Source organism: Dysidea avara, chromosome 12 (genome assembly GCF_963678975.1).
Source record: "Dysidea avara chromosome 12, odDysAvar1.4, whole genome shotgun sequence".
Classification (NCBI taxonomy): Eukaryota; Metazoa; Porifera; class Demospongiae; order Dictyoceratida; family Dysideidae; genus Dysidea; species Dysidea avara.
Genome location: NC_089283.1, coordinates 7969392 through 7988236, shown reverse-complemented (window position 1 = coordinate 7988236; position 18845 = coordinate 7969392). Strand labels below are relative to the sequence as shown.

At 36.4% G+C, this 18845-nt stretch overlaps 1 protein-coding gene across 1 annotated transcript; it reads left to right on the top strand.

Moving 5' to 3' along the window:
* Window positions 1–423: 423 nt before the first annotated feature.
* On the top strand, window positions 424–17831 carry LOC136240333 (E-selectin-like). Its single transcript, XM_066031284.1, has 7 exons — window positions 424–562; window positions 612–992; window positions 3903–4091; window positions 4964–5152; window positions 5211–5396; window positions 16835–16978; window positions 17373–17831. The coding sequence occupies exons 1-7, from the start codon at window positions 550–552 to the stop codon at window positions 17633–17635; spliced, it is 1365 nt and encodes a 454-aa protein (XP_065887356.1). The 5' UTR covers window positions 424–549; the 3' UTR covers window positions 17636–17831.
* Window positions 17832–18845: the final 1014 nt, after the last annotated feature.

The following is an 18845-nucleotide window of genomic DNA, read 5'->3' as shown; positions in this document are numbered from 1 at the left end:
TTGAACTCACGCAGAAACAACACCCCCTGAAAAAATAATTATTGAGTGAGCAGATGAGCTCCTGTGCATTTGATCTAGTTGACCTCTGAGGTGAAAAAGAATACATTTTGTAAGTTAAATGTTACTGTTATGAGATAAAGAGCTATTTAAAACAGAAGAATGGCTTACTCAGCGTCACTTTAGAAGTGAAATTCTGAAAGGGGTTTCTGTCGACATTACCAAAACCTTTCTAGATCCGCCACTGCCAAGCATCTGTTATATAAAATCTAACCACATAAATTACCATCTGTGCAGTTATAAGGATATAATGTTTCAAGTAGCATTTCATGTAGTATATCTATACATAAGGTTGTAGTAGAAGTAAACCATTGAATGTGTATAACATTAGTTAGCTGTCCATCGCTTGCTCATCCTATTAATGGAAGGAAATCATCCTGTTCAAACAATTATGGAGATCGTTGTACTTTCTGGTGTAACACTGGCTATGAGTGAACTGGTAGTGTCATTAGGACCTGTCAGAGTAACAGGAATTGGGATGGTACTGAGACCATGTGTAGAAGAGGTGAGCATTCTGTATTTATCCTGTGGTAGTTTAATCGAGTTCTATATAGTCCGTTGTCCACCTTTAACAAATCTTAATAATGGAGTGATTAGTTGTTTCCGGGGAGATGATGGAATACTTTCCTACCAAGACACTTGTCGTTTTACATGTAACACTGGTTATCGGCAAAGTGGTAGTTCCCAGAGAACATGTCAGTATGATGGTAGTTGGAGTGGATCAACTGTGTCTTGTTCAATCATGGAGTGTTCGTCATCATCACTACCAATGAACAGCTTGCTGACTCATTGCCATAGCAGGACATACCTGTCAAGATGTGATCTGCAATGTGAAGAAGGTTTTGTTGGTAGAGGAAACCCATTATATGAGTGTAATGTCTTCGGTGGTGGAGTAGCATGGAGGGCAACTGGCAGCAGCTGGATGTGTACAAAGGGTAAGTGACTTATAAATTACATGTACATAGCTATACAATTATATATAGTGATATATGTATGTAAGTATATAACAGGAGGATATCACCATACTGCACATATTTTGCAGATGCATTTGATTTTACTACATACAAGTACATAAAAAGATTGGAATTTTAAACTAGAGTAGGGACCATAGCACACTGATGAAAATACTGAAACAAGCTGGAGTAGTGCACGATATTAAATCATAGTAAAACAATAAAAAGTTTTATATTCCTACTGTGTATTTCCATTATGGTATCTTGAGCGCTGCAGGGATATAACACTTCTTATTGTTTATGTGGTGCACTACTCTAGCTAGTTTCGGTACTTCTTATTGATGTGCTATGGTCCCTTCTCTAGTTGAAATTACAATTTTTTTGTGCACTTGTTTGCTAACTTTTTTTGTAAAATAAAATTATGATGACTGGTGAACCCACGCATACCAAATCGAAAGAAATAAATGGCACCGTGCCCCAGCTATCAATTATTGTCTGAAAAGTGAAGTATCCGTTACGCTTCATTATCAGCTATGTTCAACCCATTACACAGCATTACGATTCAAGAACTGTTTGAATAGCACCTCTGCAATCAAAGTAGCCACTATGAAAAATACAGACAATTTCCATTATGAAGGGAAGCCATTACACGTTACCGCCAAATCGACACATTTTGTTGTCAGCAAATGATGAATGGGACACAAAGGAGGACACCGGTAAGTCCATGAAGAATGCATTGTACGTACTGCGGTATGCCAAAAGGCACATGTCCGGCTGAAGCGACGTCAAACAGTGAAAAAATCAAGACCATAGCTTAGCATTATCGAGTTACACTTGTCTGAAGGCATCAGTCAGCTACTTAATCAGTCACTATAGAAAATTCCATTTAATATATATTTTTAGCAAGTTGTTGAAAGCATTTTGGGTTGATCTGAAGGCTTGTTTGGGCTTAGTTTTACGTGACCAACACTGTCTCATCGTCATCAGGGAAAAGTGAGGCTGGTTTTTGGGTGATGTTTTTTCATGTGTCATGCCAAACCTTTGTGGTCCCTACTATACAGTACTATCGCACTGTATGATACTATCGCACTGTATGATATAACATTGTAGTGGTACACTCTTTTTGTTCTCTGACTATTTATGAATATAATGTCACTATTTTTTGGTTTTTGTTTAAAAGTACTAGTTCTTGAAAGCAGCAGTTTAAAAGGTTTTATACTTGAAATCTGTTTCACTAAAATTCTTTACAAATTGTGTCTCTCGAGTTTGTCATAATTAGGATCTTTATAAATTTCACCTTCTGCAAATGCAGCTTGGGGTTTTTAGTATGGAGTATATAAGCATTAGACAATCACATAGGGATGCTAAAAGTATGCTAAACAATGCTAAGAAAACTTTTGCAAAACAGTTATGTATACGTATGTGGCTATACATATAACTGTAGTGAGCAAATGTGCAATACTGTGTATTATTCATTAGCTTTGTGGTTGATGATTGAGCCTAATAATAATTATGCATGCATACACAGCTTTAAAATTCCTGTATTTAGCTGTTTATATTATCGTTTTTATACATAATTCAATTCTTAAAAATCATTTTATTATTATTTTTTGTGTAAAGTAGTGTCTAATCCATAACAGCCAAGTTGTAAAAAAAGAGTGCAGCCCCAAAAAGGCTATGGTGAAAAAAGAAGCGAAATCCAAGGTGGCAGCCAAGAAATAATGATGGTAGGTTAATGGTAAAAAATTTAATAACGACAATTCAGGTAAACTTGGTGCCAATTGATTTTGGCACCAAATTCACCTGAATTGTCGTTATTAAAATTTAGTTTGAATTAAGTTTCCTTACTTTTTGTTTCTATGATCCCTTAAAATTTCTAATTTTTTGTTTATTTTTTTAACATTATTATGACTGGTTGAACCCACATCAAAAGAAGGATGGCTAATGTTTTCGTCTGAATGTGTGCCCCTTGCAAGTATCAATTACTGACTCAAAAGTGAAGCAGGCCTTACACTTTGCTATCAGCTATGTTCGCCCTGTTATACAGCACTATAAGCAGTCAATCCAGTCACCACGAAAAATAGGGCCGATTCACTAGTCCTAACAACTTGAGATTGAACGGTGGCCATTATACTTCGCTTCCACCTATTTCAGTCTGTTACACAGCATTACAATCGAAGAACAGTACAAGAAGCATCTCTGCAATCAATCCAGTTGCTACAGAAAAAAATGGGCAACACAGCCACAGGGAAGCCACATCACACTATCACGAATCAACACCTTGTCGGCATTGTCAGCGAAAAGAACTGGAACACAAAGGAGGACAAAGGCCAGTCCATGATGTGTGTATTGTACATACTGCGGTGGGCAAAAAATCACATTTCAGGATGAAGCAATGTCAAACAGTGAAGAAATCAAGCCTGTAGCTATATCCATTGTTGAGTTATGCTTGGCTGAAGGAATTAGTTAATTAGTCAGAATAAAATTCTGTTGTATAGGAAAATTTTTAAAATTCCATAATAGGGTTGGGGTTGGTGTGAAGACATTTTGGGCTTGGCTGTACCTAACCAATACTGCCAAGTTGGAAATTGAGGCTGGTTTTAGGATGATATTTTTGGCTAGAAAATGATCCCTAATATACAGTACTACCATACTGTATGATATATACATTTAGCAGAGCTATATACGATTTATTGTATACTACGCACCATTGATGATAGGATGAAACTAACACACTGTCATTTTTTGACATAGACTTCTAATGTATATAAAGCTACTACTACAATAAAAGTTTGCATATGATCACGTAAAATATTTATGGAAACCATACAAAAGTTATATAAGGCATTTAATGTATAATAATTATTATTATGTCACTTTTATGCTTTTTAGTTACTTGTTCATCACTTACTGATCCTAGTAATGGAATGATCACTTGTTCACTGGGAAATAATAGAGTTCCTTCCTATGAAGACACGTGTAGTTTCACATGTAACACTGGTTATGAGCTTACCGGTAGTGTCACTAGGACCTGTCAGAGTGATGGAAGTTGGAGTGGCAATGAGACCACATGTAGTAGAGGTAACTTTGATTTTTGTTTATGCTCACATAATTGTGTCAAATGTATTATGTGCAACTGCAAAGTTCAATGGTGGATCCAGGATGGAAATTTGGGGCAAATTCCCCCCCTTCCTCACCTTGTGGAGGAGCCAGCCATGCTGTACTTATGATTAAAATACTAAACTTTATGTCAGGCCAAGATCAATTTATACAACTCATGAAAATATGTACATTTTACTAGAATTTATTACAAATTTTCCTGAAACCGAAGCAAACCAAAGTCAAACTAGCTGTGAAATAGTGACCCAGAACCCTCGTGCATACTAAGCACCTCTAAACTAATTATCATGTTGCTGTTGTTTAAGACATTCAAAGCCTTTAAACAGCTTTTAAGACTTCACAACCATCTGCAAAGGCCAAAATGGCAAAAATCAACAGTGAGATACTACTAAGAGGTGATTATTTGTTGCTTCAAAAATGCAGCAACTAACAAGAGAATCTGGCTCTCCCCAACCTTAGTTTGTTTGTGCCCCTCCCCTTGCCAGCTCCTGGATCCACCCCTGAAGTTACAATACATATCACTGCTGCAGTGATGTAGACTGTGTATGCAAACTGACTACACAGTTTCTGAAGTGATATTAAAATTACCAGCAGCACTGTAACAGTTTATGAAACATGTAAATGTTGCTGCAAATTAAGCTTTGTCTCTGTCCTTTATAATAATCATTATAATGTTTGAATGTGGTATTAGTAATTGTATAGCAGAATATTACCATTACTTATACACATCAGCTTTACAGTTTCAGTGTAGAAAGAATGTGGCTCAATTTACAGAAGTGTAGATTAGTTCAGTATAGCATAAATCATGTGATAATATATTAATCATCCTGTAGTGTCTTGCCCATCACTAACTAATCCTAATAATGGGACAATCACTTGTTCACTGGAAGATGATGGAATTCCTTCCTATGAAGACACTTGTCGTTTCACATGTAATACTGGTTATGATCTAACTGGTAGTAACCCTAGGAATTGTCAGAGTGATGGGAGCTGGAGAGGTGCTAAGATTAACTGTAGAAGAGGTGAGCTTTGTGTAGGTGGCTATAAATCCTTATTAATAATGCATATATAAATTTATAGTCTCCTGTCCAACACTTACTGATCTTAATAATGGAACCATTAATTGTTCACTGGGAGATGATGGAGTTCCTTCCTATGAAGACATTTGTAATTTTACATGTATCACTGGTTATGAGCTAACCGGTAGTGATAACAGGATCTGCCTCAGTAATGGAAGCTGGAGTGATATTGAGACTACATGTACAGGTAAAAGTTACAGTAAATGTACAGATAATTTGACTGGCCTTTCAGTTATGTCAGAAGAGCATACATGACTTTATAGTGTAGGGTATAATTATATCGACTCATGGTGGTAATTACTGCTATCAATGCGAGGCCAATGCAAATAGTTTTTAAATGCTTTTGGGTTTTAATGCCAACAGCTGGAGTTTAACTTCAGCCAATGAGCACTAGGACCTTTATACAACCTGTTCTTTTTCCTTTGATGAATGGTTTAATAGGGCTTAATTTTTATTAGTGCTCTAATTAAGGAAGGTGTAACTTAATAATAACATTTCTTGGAAGCACTTTATATGTGTATTCAATTTAAAGTTCTATATGCTCAAAACGGTTAGGTAAAAACAGTGGACCCAGGAACCAAGCACCCGGGACCAGGGGACCCAAGGGAATCCAACTCTTCTTGGAATTTTATACACTTCACAACATTCTATACTAGTATTAGTATTAGTATTTAGTATTTGTGTTACAGGTGATAAAGGCTCAAGGAGCCTGTAAAGCCTGATCTGTACAAAAAGAATTTAACAAATTTGCAATTACATAGCAAAAACTTATATACAAAATAATTAACTAATTAATAATCATACAATAAAGTAGACCAGCTACTGTTGAGAAATTTTTTTAAATTATTAAGTGTGGGTATATACTTGTACTAGGTACCTCTTCAAGTAGTCTTATATGGCCAATCCACTTTTTTCCCCATCACGGCGTCTCACACGACGTTTACACCAATTAGAAATTATAAGCGCCTCTGAAAAAGTGTCTGAAGCTGACTGCATATATAGGCCACTGCCTGCTGCACAATAAGCATACTAGTCTATTATTCCATCCAGCTACTAGAGTAGTTTAGGAACACTAATATTGTGCAAATGCATCATGATGTATGAAGAGCTGCTGGAACTTGCTTAGCTCGACTTAGCTAGTAATTGCTAGCTATTTCCCCGGAATATCAGTTTGTTTGTACAATGTTTCTAAACTTCAGCAGCTAGGTGACATAATAGACTAGCATACTCATTGTGCAGCAGGCAAATGACCTATAATTAATGCAGTCAGCTTCAGACACTTTTTCAGAGGTGCTTATAATTTCTAATTGGTGTAAACATTGTGTGAGATGCCGTGACAGGAAAAAAAAGTGGATTGGCCTTGCAAAACTACTTGCAGAGGTACCTAGTACAAGTATAGAATGTTGTGAAGTGTATAAAATTCCAAGAAGAGTTGGATTCCCCCAGGTCCCAGGTCCGTGGTCCCAGGGTCCACTGTTTTTACCTACCTGCTCAAAATACATTCAATTTAGCTTTAGGCTGCCAAGTAAGATCAGAATTATCACAATGATGTAGAATTTTAAAGTATAATATATACTTACAAATGTTATAAATAAGACAAGTACACAAAAACATTTTGGAATTTTAAACTAGAGTAGGGACCATAGCACATTGATAAAAAGTACTGAAACAAGCTGGAATAGTGCACAATATTAAATCACAATAAAACAATAAGAAGTGTTATATCCCTACTGCGCTCCAAGATACCATAACAGAAATGTATAGTAGGGATATAACACTTCTTATTGTTTTAACTGTGATTTAATATTGTACACTACTTCAGCTTGTTTCAGTACTTTTTGTCAATGTGCTATGGTCCCTACTCTAGTTGCAAATTCCAATTTTTTGTGTACTTGTTTGTTTACTTTTTCTGCAAATAATTATTATGACTGGTGAACGTATCTGAAATGGTGCCGCTTGCCCCAGCTATATCAATTATCATCTGAAATTAGTGAAGTATCCATTGTTTGGATTTGGTTTTGCCTAACCAATACTGCCTCATCATTGTCAGGGAAAATTGAGGCTGGTTTTTGGGTGATGTTATTTTGTGGGCCACACCTACTCCTTTGTGGTCCCTACTATACAGTACTATTGTACTGTATGATGTTAACTGTTGATTTATTATTATTATTACTATTATTATTGGCTAAATAAAACACATTAAAGCATACACACAATGAAACAACAGTAAATATGACAATTAAACAAAAAAGAATATATCTGTCACAACTGTCAATAAGATGTCTCATCAATAGCCGCTCCATCTGCCAAACTTAGTGATCTCCATTTCGTTCGTGATCCACGCACACATAATAAGGCTGCTCGAATAATTGCAAATGATAATCGTGCCCTCACATATCCCATCACAACACTATAATTCTTTTCCCATTTAACTGATAGAGAGTCTGCATACCTGCGCAAAAAATAATCAGCCTCTGAGCCAAATAAACCATCTACAGAAAAGCACAGAGGCGTGAAACTGGCACAACGTGCCAGACAAGCAGCACCATACTTCCTCCTTTTCTCAACTTCAGCAGTATGAAGGACAGCCTGAGGTGAATGAGATTGATATGAAGGAGCATCTGTGTCAACAACCCGAACATCAAACAAAGCATCAACTTGAGACTGCCAAACACCACGAATTCTTACATCAGCAATCAGGGTCTCAGAAGATGGATAATCCATCTTTTCTTCGCAAACCACAGGCTCCTTTTGAACCTGTCTCCAAGCCAATAAAGCTAGATCACAAATTGCATCACGTACCTCATTATGTCTCTGACAAACCAAGCCACCTACACGGCATGTTCCACACTAAAAAGAGAGCCACAACCATCACAAACTGGTGGTAAATTTAACAATGGCTTTCTATAACGCAAAGCAAGTGCATCCCTAAATTCCTGTGCAGACAAATCAAAATGATGACTCCGTAAAGGAAGAACTGACAACCGAGAAGAGGCACATTCTTTAGCCCTCAAGATAGCACGTTTTTGTGCTGCAGCAAAGTTCCCAATCAGACTGTTAAAAACTTCAGAAAAATAGTCTGACTTTAATTTACCAAACATAGACTTTGAGGACTGAACTGAATCAAAATAAGCCCCTAATTCAAAAGTGACAGCACCCAGTATAGACTCACGAAGAAGAGCGGATGAACTTACAGATGACTCGAAATAATGATTGAAAACACCTACCGGATTAGAAAGACCAAGTCCACTCATATGGACTGGCAGAGTAAATAACTGCCTTTCAGCAACAGATACTTCAACTCCAAATAATGCTGGTAAAAAAACAGGAAAAGAGACAGTGTTCAAGCTCAGCCAAAATAGGACTACAGTTAGGAATTACTCTCATAAGAAACATCCATTCAGATTGTAGAGATCGTGTCAAAGCGATAAAAGAAGCCTGAGGCTGAGAAACAGATACAGCAGCCAGGACTCTAATGTGAGCACACCAATGACGAACCTTCTGGAGAACATAGTCCTGGATTTCAATGGTCCTGCCAAGAAATCCACCCAAAAATCTGTGGCCAATGGCCACTCTAACGCCAAGTCCACCAAAAGCTTCATTAGCAAGAGACAAAGAGGGAACTGCAACCACTACACAACATTTAGATGGCTGAGGGGTATAACCAAACTCAGGGCCCCTGGAACATAATAACTTAAACCAATCTCGTAACTCCTCCAACAAACCACCAGCCGAGGCATCATTCACATACCATACCTGAGTCCACCTCTGGGGAGACTGCACAGATTGAATCAAAGGAAGGATTCCCACAGCATATACAAGCATAGATAAGGGATCACCTTGGGTAACTCCTTCCTTACTGAAGAGAATCTTCTGTTGTCCACGCAAAACCAACACAGACCAGCCACGATAAGTGTTAAACACAAAACGAGCACAACGAGGCCAAAGATTACGAACATTTAAGCATGGCAATACGGTTCAAAGAATTAAATGAGTTGGAAACATCAATCATTATTATTATTATTGTATTATTGTTATTATTTTGTTGTACATACTGTGCAGAAATCATCTATGATTATAATGCACAGTTGTAATTAAATAACTATCTAAATGCTATCTGATATCTACTTGACATTATTTCAACAACACACTTTAGTAATATGTTTCAGTAGTGATGCATTCTCTGTGCAAGAAGTAGATTGTGTTCTCCATACAGAAAAGCTTGAAAAGTGATATACAATTTCTAAAACCACTTACAGAAGCCATATACTATATTCATATGATAATTTTTATAGCTTAACAGCTGTTGCTTTTTAAAGTTGACCAAAATAGGAAATGTAGGCACATTTCACAGAACAATCCCTGTCTTTCACTCAAATGGAATTGTTTACACAGTTTTAAACCATTGAACATCTGGACAAACAGAAATAACAAAATAAAAGTTTTCTTTATTGTCAGTGTGGTAACATGTAAAGTAGCCACAGAGTTGTAGCGGAGCCATGAAAAGTATAATTGTCAGAAGTGATGTACAATGACTATGTGCTTTGCTTTAAGTTACAAGTATTGGTTCTCATTTATCTGATGCACTCCAGTAGGGGCATAGTTATAGGATTTCCCAGGCACAAGGTCCCATGCAAGGTGAAATGAGGACCCATATCTGTGGACTACTCGTAACACATTTGCAAAAATGAAAGTGCACACATACATTTAACTAGCAATTGAAATGCTATTTATGCAGCTTATCAAACTAAGATGTTAACATTACTGCAGGAACTATGGAACTTGAAACTTAGCAGTAAAGGACTGACTCATTACTGTTATCACTATTCCAACCCAGTGTTGACTTTCTTTAGCACTCTTCCCTTCTTGCATATAGCTCCATAGCTGCACTTTGTATCCATCGTTCAGAGAACTTAAATATAACACTGATTCTCCTTAGTGCTACCTCCAGTATGACACGGACGAGACTCACTACTCCAGCTCTGGCCTGGAAGGCGAAATCGGTCTTCACCTGTTTTCATCAGTCTACCTTTAGGGGATTAAATTATATACATAAATGCTCCATCTTACGTGGAGCATTAATAGCTAACAATTAATATGCATATCTACAGTCAACATTGTTCCCTACCCATTGGATCACATACCATGGTGCATGTATAATTGTCACTGCCATGATGCCAATTTATCATAATCATAGTTGCTTGTCACCCAAAGTGTACACACATGTTCGTTGTACAGGCAGTCCATTACAAAATTTATTCTATAATTTCTCATTGTGCAACACTCGCACTACAACTGCCTCCCAAGTTTAACCTGGATTGCACATTTGGAAGCCCTTACCGCTTTCAAGGAGTGAGATCCACATGTGTGTTTATTGTTCCCGTCAATACTGCAGATGGCAAAGTGATTATTGCATCACTACAGAGATTGTTGAAATGTAGAGTTGAACACTTGTTAATCAATTATGCCTCAAAGTACCTATTCAAGCTTTACTGCATTTGTTTTGTGTATTTTTCTCCTTGCAATCAAGGTGGGACATTGAAATTTTTAAGCATCTGTTATGTTGTGTCAGTACACATTGTCATGGCTGTTCATAATTATGTGGTGTCCTTGTTACAAAACATGACTGTTGTGAATATACTTACTTGTGGTGTATTAATGTAGTATTAGTTGTGTATGAATGTTGTGCTCGCTGCAGCCATTGTTGTTGCTGCTGTCTGCAATTTGTGGTTTTGGTGTCACAGAATACATCTATTGTTAATGTTGTTGTAGGTACATGCTTTTTGTGCATTAATGCAGTATTCTTCGTGTATGAATGGCGTGCTTGTTGTGGCTGATGTTTCATTACAAACAATTGTTGTGTATGTACGCCTGTTGTGACCGATACTTGTTGCGTGCAATGATTGATATTGTTGCATAAGAATGTCTGTGGTGTGTGAATGTTGTGTTTGTTGCAATCAAAGTTTGCTGCATATGAACATCTGTTGTGTATGGATATTGCATTTATCGTGCTCAATGTGGCTGCATATGAATGTCTGTTGTGTATGCATGTTCAGTTTGTTGCGCACAATGTTTGCTGCGTATGAATGTTTGTTGTGAACAATGTTCAGTTTGTTGTGATCGATGTTTGCTGCATATGAATATCTGCCATATATGAATGTTGAGTTTGTTGCGACCAATATTTGCTGTGATCGATATTTGTTGCGATCAGTGTTTGTTGTGTATGAATATCTGTTGTGTGCGTTTGTTGCGTATCAATGTCTATTGTGAATGAATGTTCAGTTTGTTGCAATCAATGTTTGCTGCGTATGGATGTTGTGTATGAATTTTGAGTTTGCTTTGCGGCGACCGATATTTTTTGCAACCAATATTTGTTGCGATCAGTGTTTGTTGTGTATGAATGGCTGTTGTGTATAAATGTCCATTGTGTATAAATGTTCGGTTTGTTGCGCTCAATGTTTGCTGTGTATGAATGTCTGTTTTGAACGAATGTTCGGTTTATTGCGATTAATGTTTGCTGCGTATGAATGTCTGTTGTGTACGAATGTTGAGTTTATTGCGACCAATATTTATTGCGACCGATATTTGTTGCTCATTGTGTATGCATATCTGTTGTGAATGAATGTTACTTTTATTGCAATCAATGTTTGCTGCGTATGGATGTTGTGTATAAATGTTGAGTTGCTGCGACTGATATTTGCAGCAACCAATCATTTTTGCGACCGATATTTGTTGCGATCAGTGTTTGTTGTGTATGAATGTCTGTTGTGTATAAATGTCTGTTGTGTATAAATGTTCAGTTTGTTGTGCTCAATGTTTGCTGCGTATGAATATCTATTGTGATCAAATGTTTAGTTTTTTGCCATCAATGTTTGCCGAGTATGAATGTCTGTTGTGTATGAATGTCTGTTGTGTATGAATGTTGAGTTTGTTGCGACCGATATTTGTTGTGACCGATATTTGTTGTGATTAGTATTTGTTGTGTATGAATGTCTGTTGTGCATGAATGTTGCATTTGTTGCGATCAATGTTTGCTGCAATCAATGTTTGCTGCGTATGAATGTCTGTTGTGAACAAATGTTCAGTTTGTTGCGATCAATGTTTGCTGCGTTTGAATGTCCATTGTGTATGAATGTTGAGTTTGTTGCGACTGATATTTGTTGTGATCGATATTTGTCGTGGTCAGTGTTTGTTGTGTATGAATTCCAGTTGTGTATGAATGTTCAATGTTTGTGGCATATGAATGTCGGTTGTGTATGGATGTTGAGTTTGTTGCGACCGATATTTTGGTGACCAGTGTTTATTGTGTATGAATGTCGGTTTTGTATGAATGTCGCGTTGGTTACGTATGAATGTTGAGTTTGTTGCGACTGATAATTGTTGTGTACACATGCTGTGCTTGTTACGGCCTGTGTTGTTGCTGTGTGTTCACAATTTGTGGGGTTGGTGTTACAGAAGTTGTCTGTTGAGAATGTTTTTGTGGCTACAGTGTACCAATGTAGCATTTCTTTGTATGATTATCGTGCCTGGTGTGACCAATGTTTTTGCTAGTCTGTTGCGTATGAAGGTTTCATTTAATTGGGACCGATATTTAGTGCAATCGATATTGCTGTGACCAATTGCTTGCACAGTAAATGTTGTCCTTGTTGTGACTGTTGTTCTGGCATGATGAATGACTGTTGTGTATGAACACTCAGTGACTGAGTGTTATGTAATTGTATAGCAACGATAACACACATTACTCATCTCATAGTTAATCTTAACTGTTTGTTATTACTTGGCTTGTACGCACAAGTTATTCTACACCATTTGTACATTCTCACTGGGTATTATTGATAGTTACTGGCCTCCGTATATGCTATGTTACATTACAAACAATGATGTTGTATCACTACAATGTATTGGTTGACATGTCGTAGCATATGTGCACTGTATAACATGTTGTTGCATACATACACTGTATAATAATATACTAGTTGCAGATACTTACTCCATAATGCTATAGTTACCATATTAATTGATGTATTATACAAATGCTTACATCATACACTTATGTGCTTAAGTTACTGTGCATTTTTGACATTTTTTGTGTAACTGTTTACAATTGCTTTGGGGGAAATTGGGTGCAAATTTCTGAATAATTGAAGTTAATAGCTGCCTAGTCCAAGTTTCTGTGCGTTATCACTAAATGCTAACTGTCATGAAATTTAATGTGTCACAACCGAATGTGCTAATCCTTGTTACAATTGTATACTTGCAATGTGGTTGCTGAATGTTGCTGCTGCGGGGTTTACGTAAACAATACTGGATGTATTATGTAAAGTTTGCTGTGACAGTGATAACACATACTCATTGCCTATTTGGGCTGGGGTAACATACCTCACTTGCCCAAAGAGTTGTATGTATATGTACGTATATATGTCTGTATAACTGGTCTGTAAAGTGATGTGTTGTTGTAATATGTCATGGTCACATGCCATAATATTATAGAGCTTGGTGTGGTGGAAGGGTGGTTTGTGTAGGAAAGCATGCAGTAATGTGTTGTGGTATGTTTGCACGTACTCAAGTTAGCATGTTAATAGCTTAACAGCTGTTGCTTTTTAAAGTTGACCAAAATAGGAAATATAGGCACATTTCACAGAACAATCCCTGTCTTTCACTCAAATGGAATTGTTTACACAGTTTTAAACCATTGAACATCTGGACAAACAGAAATAATAAAATAAAAGTTTTATTATTGTCAGTGTGGTAAGTTTTATTTTATTGTCAGTGTGGTAACATGTAAAGTAACCACAGATTTGTAGTAGAGCCATGAAAAGTATAATCGTCAGAAGTGATGTACAATGACTATGTAATAATTAAGCTAGTTATGATCCCTTACACATTTGGCAAATCTGAAAAATTTATCACAAACACACCAGGCTCAAGTGATACTGTAGGTTTGGCTACATTGGTAAAATGGTATGCAACACTGCATGATACAACTTGTGATTCCAGGTGACAGCCATATATGCAGTAACTCCAAAGACTGTTGTAACTGTAAGTAAATAATTTCAAATTTCAATATTGTTAACAAGCACAAGGATTATCATGCCATGAAATTTTGAAGTGTTAGTTCTCACATTGACGAATTACATACTTGGAGCTGAAGAACTCATCTCTACTATCATCAGTTTTGGCACTTTCAAGTTGGTAAAGTAACAAGTAATGAAGTTCTTCCTCTGAAACAGTAGTGGTGGAACAAGGCAAAGAGTGGGTGGAAGGGGGAGTGTAGCAAAACAAAGTTGCACAGTTTGTAGAGCCTGCAAGCTTGTAGCAGACATAGATCCAGGCATCATTCTTGGGAGTCTATATAAGGAATTTAATGTCCAGACTTTAAGATTTAATTTCGTAGATGTATGCACACCTTATTCAGTCTATCGTATTTTCTTTTAACTCAAATTTACTAGTTAATTGGCTAGCTTTTAAATATATTATGCCTTTTGTTTGCACATATCAAAAACTTTTTGCAAGAATTTTTTTATTAAAAATTGCAGAAAATAACACCATCTTTCAAACAATACAGCATACTTCAGTTTATGGAGATTGGGGTTAGAATCCTTAATAAAATGCACACCTAGTGATATACAACATTTTGGATTCTAATGGGTGCACTTTAATTTTGCCTCATTTTTGTATAATAATTATAATGCAAATAGCTACATAATTATGTTTTCAAATGCTGCATTTAAAAATCACCCTAGTGACATCTTGCATAATGAAAATCACTTTTGTGGAAAAATATTAGCATCACATACAGCATTAAACACTTAAAGGCCTCTGGATATAGAATTTAAAAAAATATTATATCACTGAAACTCTCCTGCCTGCCTACCTTCCTGACCACAGTTGCAAGGCTGGAAGCCAAGTGAAGCAGTGCACAGCCTCAGTTCTTCATGCAACAAAACCAAATCAAAGTGTTACTATTCTGTATCAACACTTTGAATCCTTGAGTAGCATAATGTAAAGCGCTTATGCTACTATGAAGGGTAGTGGATACCTGCATGGTGGATACCTTTAATTTCATGATAGGTTTGAGATGATCTTGGTTGACGAGCTTGAAGACCACACCTCTTAACAATTTTATTTACTCAAACATGATGACCTCACCCACTTTATTGGTATTGGAGTATTTATAATGCTAGCAATGTGATGAAAACAAAGAATAGTGACAATGCCCCTTGGTAGGCGAGAAGCTGACTTGAGAGATGCTCTAATACAGCAGCCACCCTAATAGAACAGTCACGCTTGTATAGCTGTCATACAATGCACACATCATGGATTTACCTTTGTCCTCCTTTGTGTCTCTTTTCTTTTGCTGACAGCCTAAGGTGTTGATTCATGGTAGCACACAGTGGTTTCCCTACATTTATAAATGGGAATCGTCCGTAGTTTATATGGTGACTGGATTGATTTCAGGGCTGCTTCTCCTACTGTTCTTCATGTGTATAACAGCTAGGCCAAATATGAGGAAAGTTAACTTTATCCATGCCCACTAATCTAGCTGATAATTGTATGGTTTGAATTTTAACATCATGAATACATAGCAGGAGTAGTGGAAAGGGGGCTATATTCCCTGTCGTAATGTATAATAAGAGTCTTAGCTTCCTTATTAAAGTACTCCTAGTGGTTGACACCTTGTAGCCACAATTAACTGGATGCATGCTTACAATACAACTAATTGTCATGATCAAGGTACCCTAATAGAGCTATCACCCTACTACAACAATCAAAAATACTCTATAGTTTAGAGGTGTGAGTTAACTGCCTAAAATGTTGAGCAAATTACAATTTTAAAAGTATGAAGAAGTGGAAAATGTTAGTTTTACCACTGTGCCCAAATGGTGGGAGAGTTGGAGGTGGCTATACCATTAGATACTCTTTGGTATATGAGAAATTTATTATTATCTAGATAAATAAATTATCTCAATAAGTCTTATGATATCTCGGTAATTAAACATATCTAGCACACCTCTAATACAGTGCAAATTTTGACAAGATAAAAATGATGAATTCAATGATCATGTACAGTATTTTTACAGATAAATTCTGATGAAATGATTTAATGGTCATGTGATCCACCTAATTAGTTGACTTTGGCCTGCTTATTAATCATCTTGGAAAGGATGGGTCAATTATCTAATCAATCACAGCCCTTCCTACAACATTTCAATGAGATCTGTGCAGGTGTATTGCATACTGGCTTACACTGTATTCTAGTTTTGAGTCTGCGTGGAGAGCACGGTAATAAATTCAGACAAATTACTCCTTGAGAATTACGATGTGTCCCAATAATTATTTTATTACTGCATGTTGAGCATGCAGCATGTTAATCGTAAACTGAAATTTAGTGTAGGAAAGAGATTCCTATGTAGGTAGTTGAATAAAAATTGTGCATATTAATATCCGGTAAATAACATCTAATAATTATACAATGAGACAGAGTGATGGCATTTCTCTATATGGGATTAATAACTACCTGTACATGAGTACACTGTAGAATAAAAAAAATAACTACCTGGGTTATTGCATACATTCGATATACAGCAGCTATATTTACATGCATATTGTATAAACTTTACCTAGCTTTAGTTGATGATTCATCAGCACTTGGTGCTGCTGTTGGAGGAACAGTAGGAGGAATTGTATTTCTCCTAATAGCTATTTCAGTATTGTTGCTGATAATAGTATGGATGAGAGGAAAATTACAATTAAACAACAAGAAATCAAGTGAGGGTACAGTAGTTGTATGATGATTATTTCTGTGTGAAGGAATTAAATAAAGGGAAAAAACATATAGGTTAAAAGCAATTTTAGTTGATAATCTTGAAAAAAAATCATGTCATCTTTGAAGCTGGGGATACAAAAGAGAAATTTGATAAGCTGCACGGATTGTAAGGCAGTAGTGGACTACAAAAAACTGAAAATATACTTATGTACACATTGAATTTGAGGAATTTTTTGTATATGCACACATGCATAACTTTGACTTAATATTAATTCCATGGTGATGTATCCTGCTGCATACAGTAAACACATATGTGTAGTATTAAGTTGTTTGCAGATTTACAATTTTATTATACTTACAGTATATTGGTACGTGAGTTATAGTTTATCTTATTAGGTAATAACACAACTGTACCGGGTTCTGCTATTCCTGTTGATCCTCATGATGTGTCAAAGCCACAAAAGGAAAATGATGAAGATCTCTTTGGATGGTTTGGTAAACCTCCACCACGTCATGATACAAAGAAACATGTCAAAATGAATGCTAACCCATCCTATGGAAAGGTTACAACAGAGGAGACAAACACAACTGACTCTCAAGTTACTACTGGCTCAAATGTTGCTATTACTCCTAACCCAGCCTATGGTGGTGTTGCATAAAATCTATATGGAAGAGGTGGAGGAAATGTACAATTTTTGAAAACTTAAAGTGTTATATACACAGCATGCATACAATATCAATTAGTTAGCTAAATACTGCTTTTGAGGTGTGAATTACAATACTTTAACATTGTGAGTGTCATAAATTTACATATGAACTTTTTATTAATGTAAAATATGAGTGCCAAGATTTTAACATTGTGGATATTGAAGAACTTTTAACCATTGTGTAGGAAATCTCATTAGGCCTCTAAGATTTGCTCAGTGTGTGCAATGGAACCAAACGCTACAAGGAGACTGCACTTGCATGATCATGAGTTCTTATTCATGCACACACTACTACACCATGTCACTTTCACATGTACATTTACTGTTACATATTATAGGTACCAATGATTATGCATAATTCTAACTATGTAGTTGATCATTTCTCTCCATAATATTGAGGGTTTGTATTTCGTTGTGCAAGACTAGTTGTATTGTGTATATTCTACACACTTGTGCTGGGATAGTGTAGCAAAATAATAATATAAGTCAATGTAGGTACACAAAACAGTGGTGGATACAGGGGGTTGCAATGGTTTCAGCTGAAATCCCCTCTGAAAATAGTGCGCCCCACATTTATTTACGATTCGTGTGGGTGATAAAATCACCAAGAATTATACATAGTGTATTATAATTATTAGGACTTTTTCTACTGGCCAAACTTCTTACTTTTATTGTTCAACAGCAGGTAGTTACCTTTTTTTGGACTTTGACTTAAAGCTAGGCTGAAGTTGCAATTCCAGAGTGGACTCCCTTATTAAAAAGTCTGGATCTGCCCTTGACAATTGAAAACTTCCTCAACCTGAAACCCCTCTGAAAATTTCTAGATCTGCCACTGCAAAATGAAAAGATGGAGAGAGCATTCCAAAGGAGAAAGCTTTTGCAGTAACAAGGTGCATACAGCTACAACAACTTCTTGGTGACCCTCAACTATATAGCATAATGCAAAACTGCTTTTTATACAGCAGAACCTGACCATCCTTCTAGTGCCACTCTTACATTGAAATACAATGCAAGTATGAGAATGGAGATAGATTTGTCTCCCACTTAGCACACAACCTTTGATTCTGTATGAAAATATTATAGTTCAATTTAGTGGGTAATGGACCTGTTTGAAATTTAAAACTGATTTGATTATATATACTTTTTGTATTGCTGAAATGCA

What these genes read in the sequence shown, in the direction of transcription:
- LOC136240333 (XM_066031284.1), top strand. An exon ending in CAGCTGGATGTGTACAAAGG is followed by an intron (nt 993 to 3,902) that starts GTAAGTGACTTA and finishes TATGCTTTTTAG; the next exon opens with TTACTTGTTCATCACTTACT. An exon ending in TATTGAGACTACATGTACAG is followed by an intron (nt 5,397 to 16,834) that starts GTAAAAGTTACA and finishes AACTTTACCTAG; the next exon opens with CTTTAGTTGATGATTCATCA.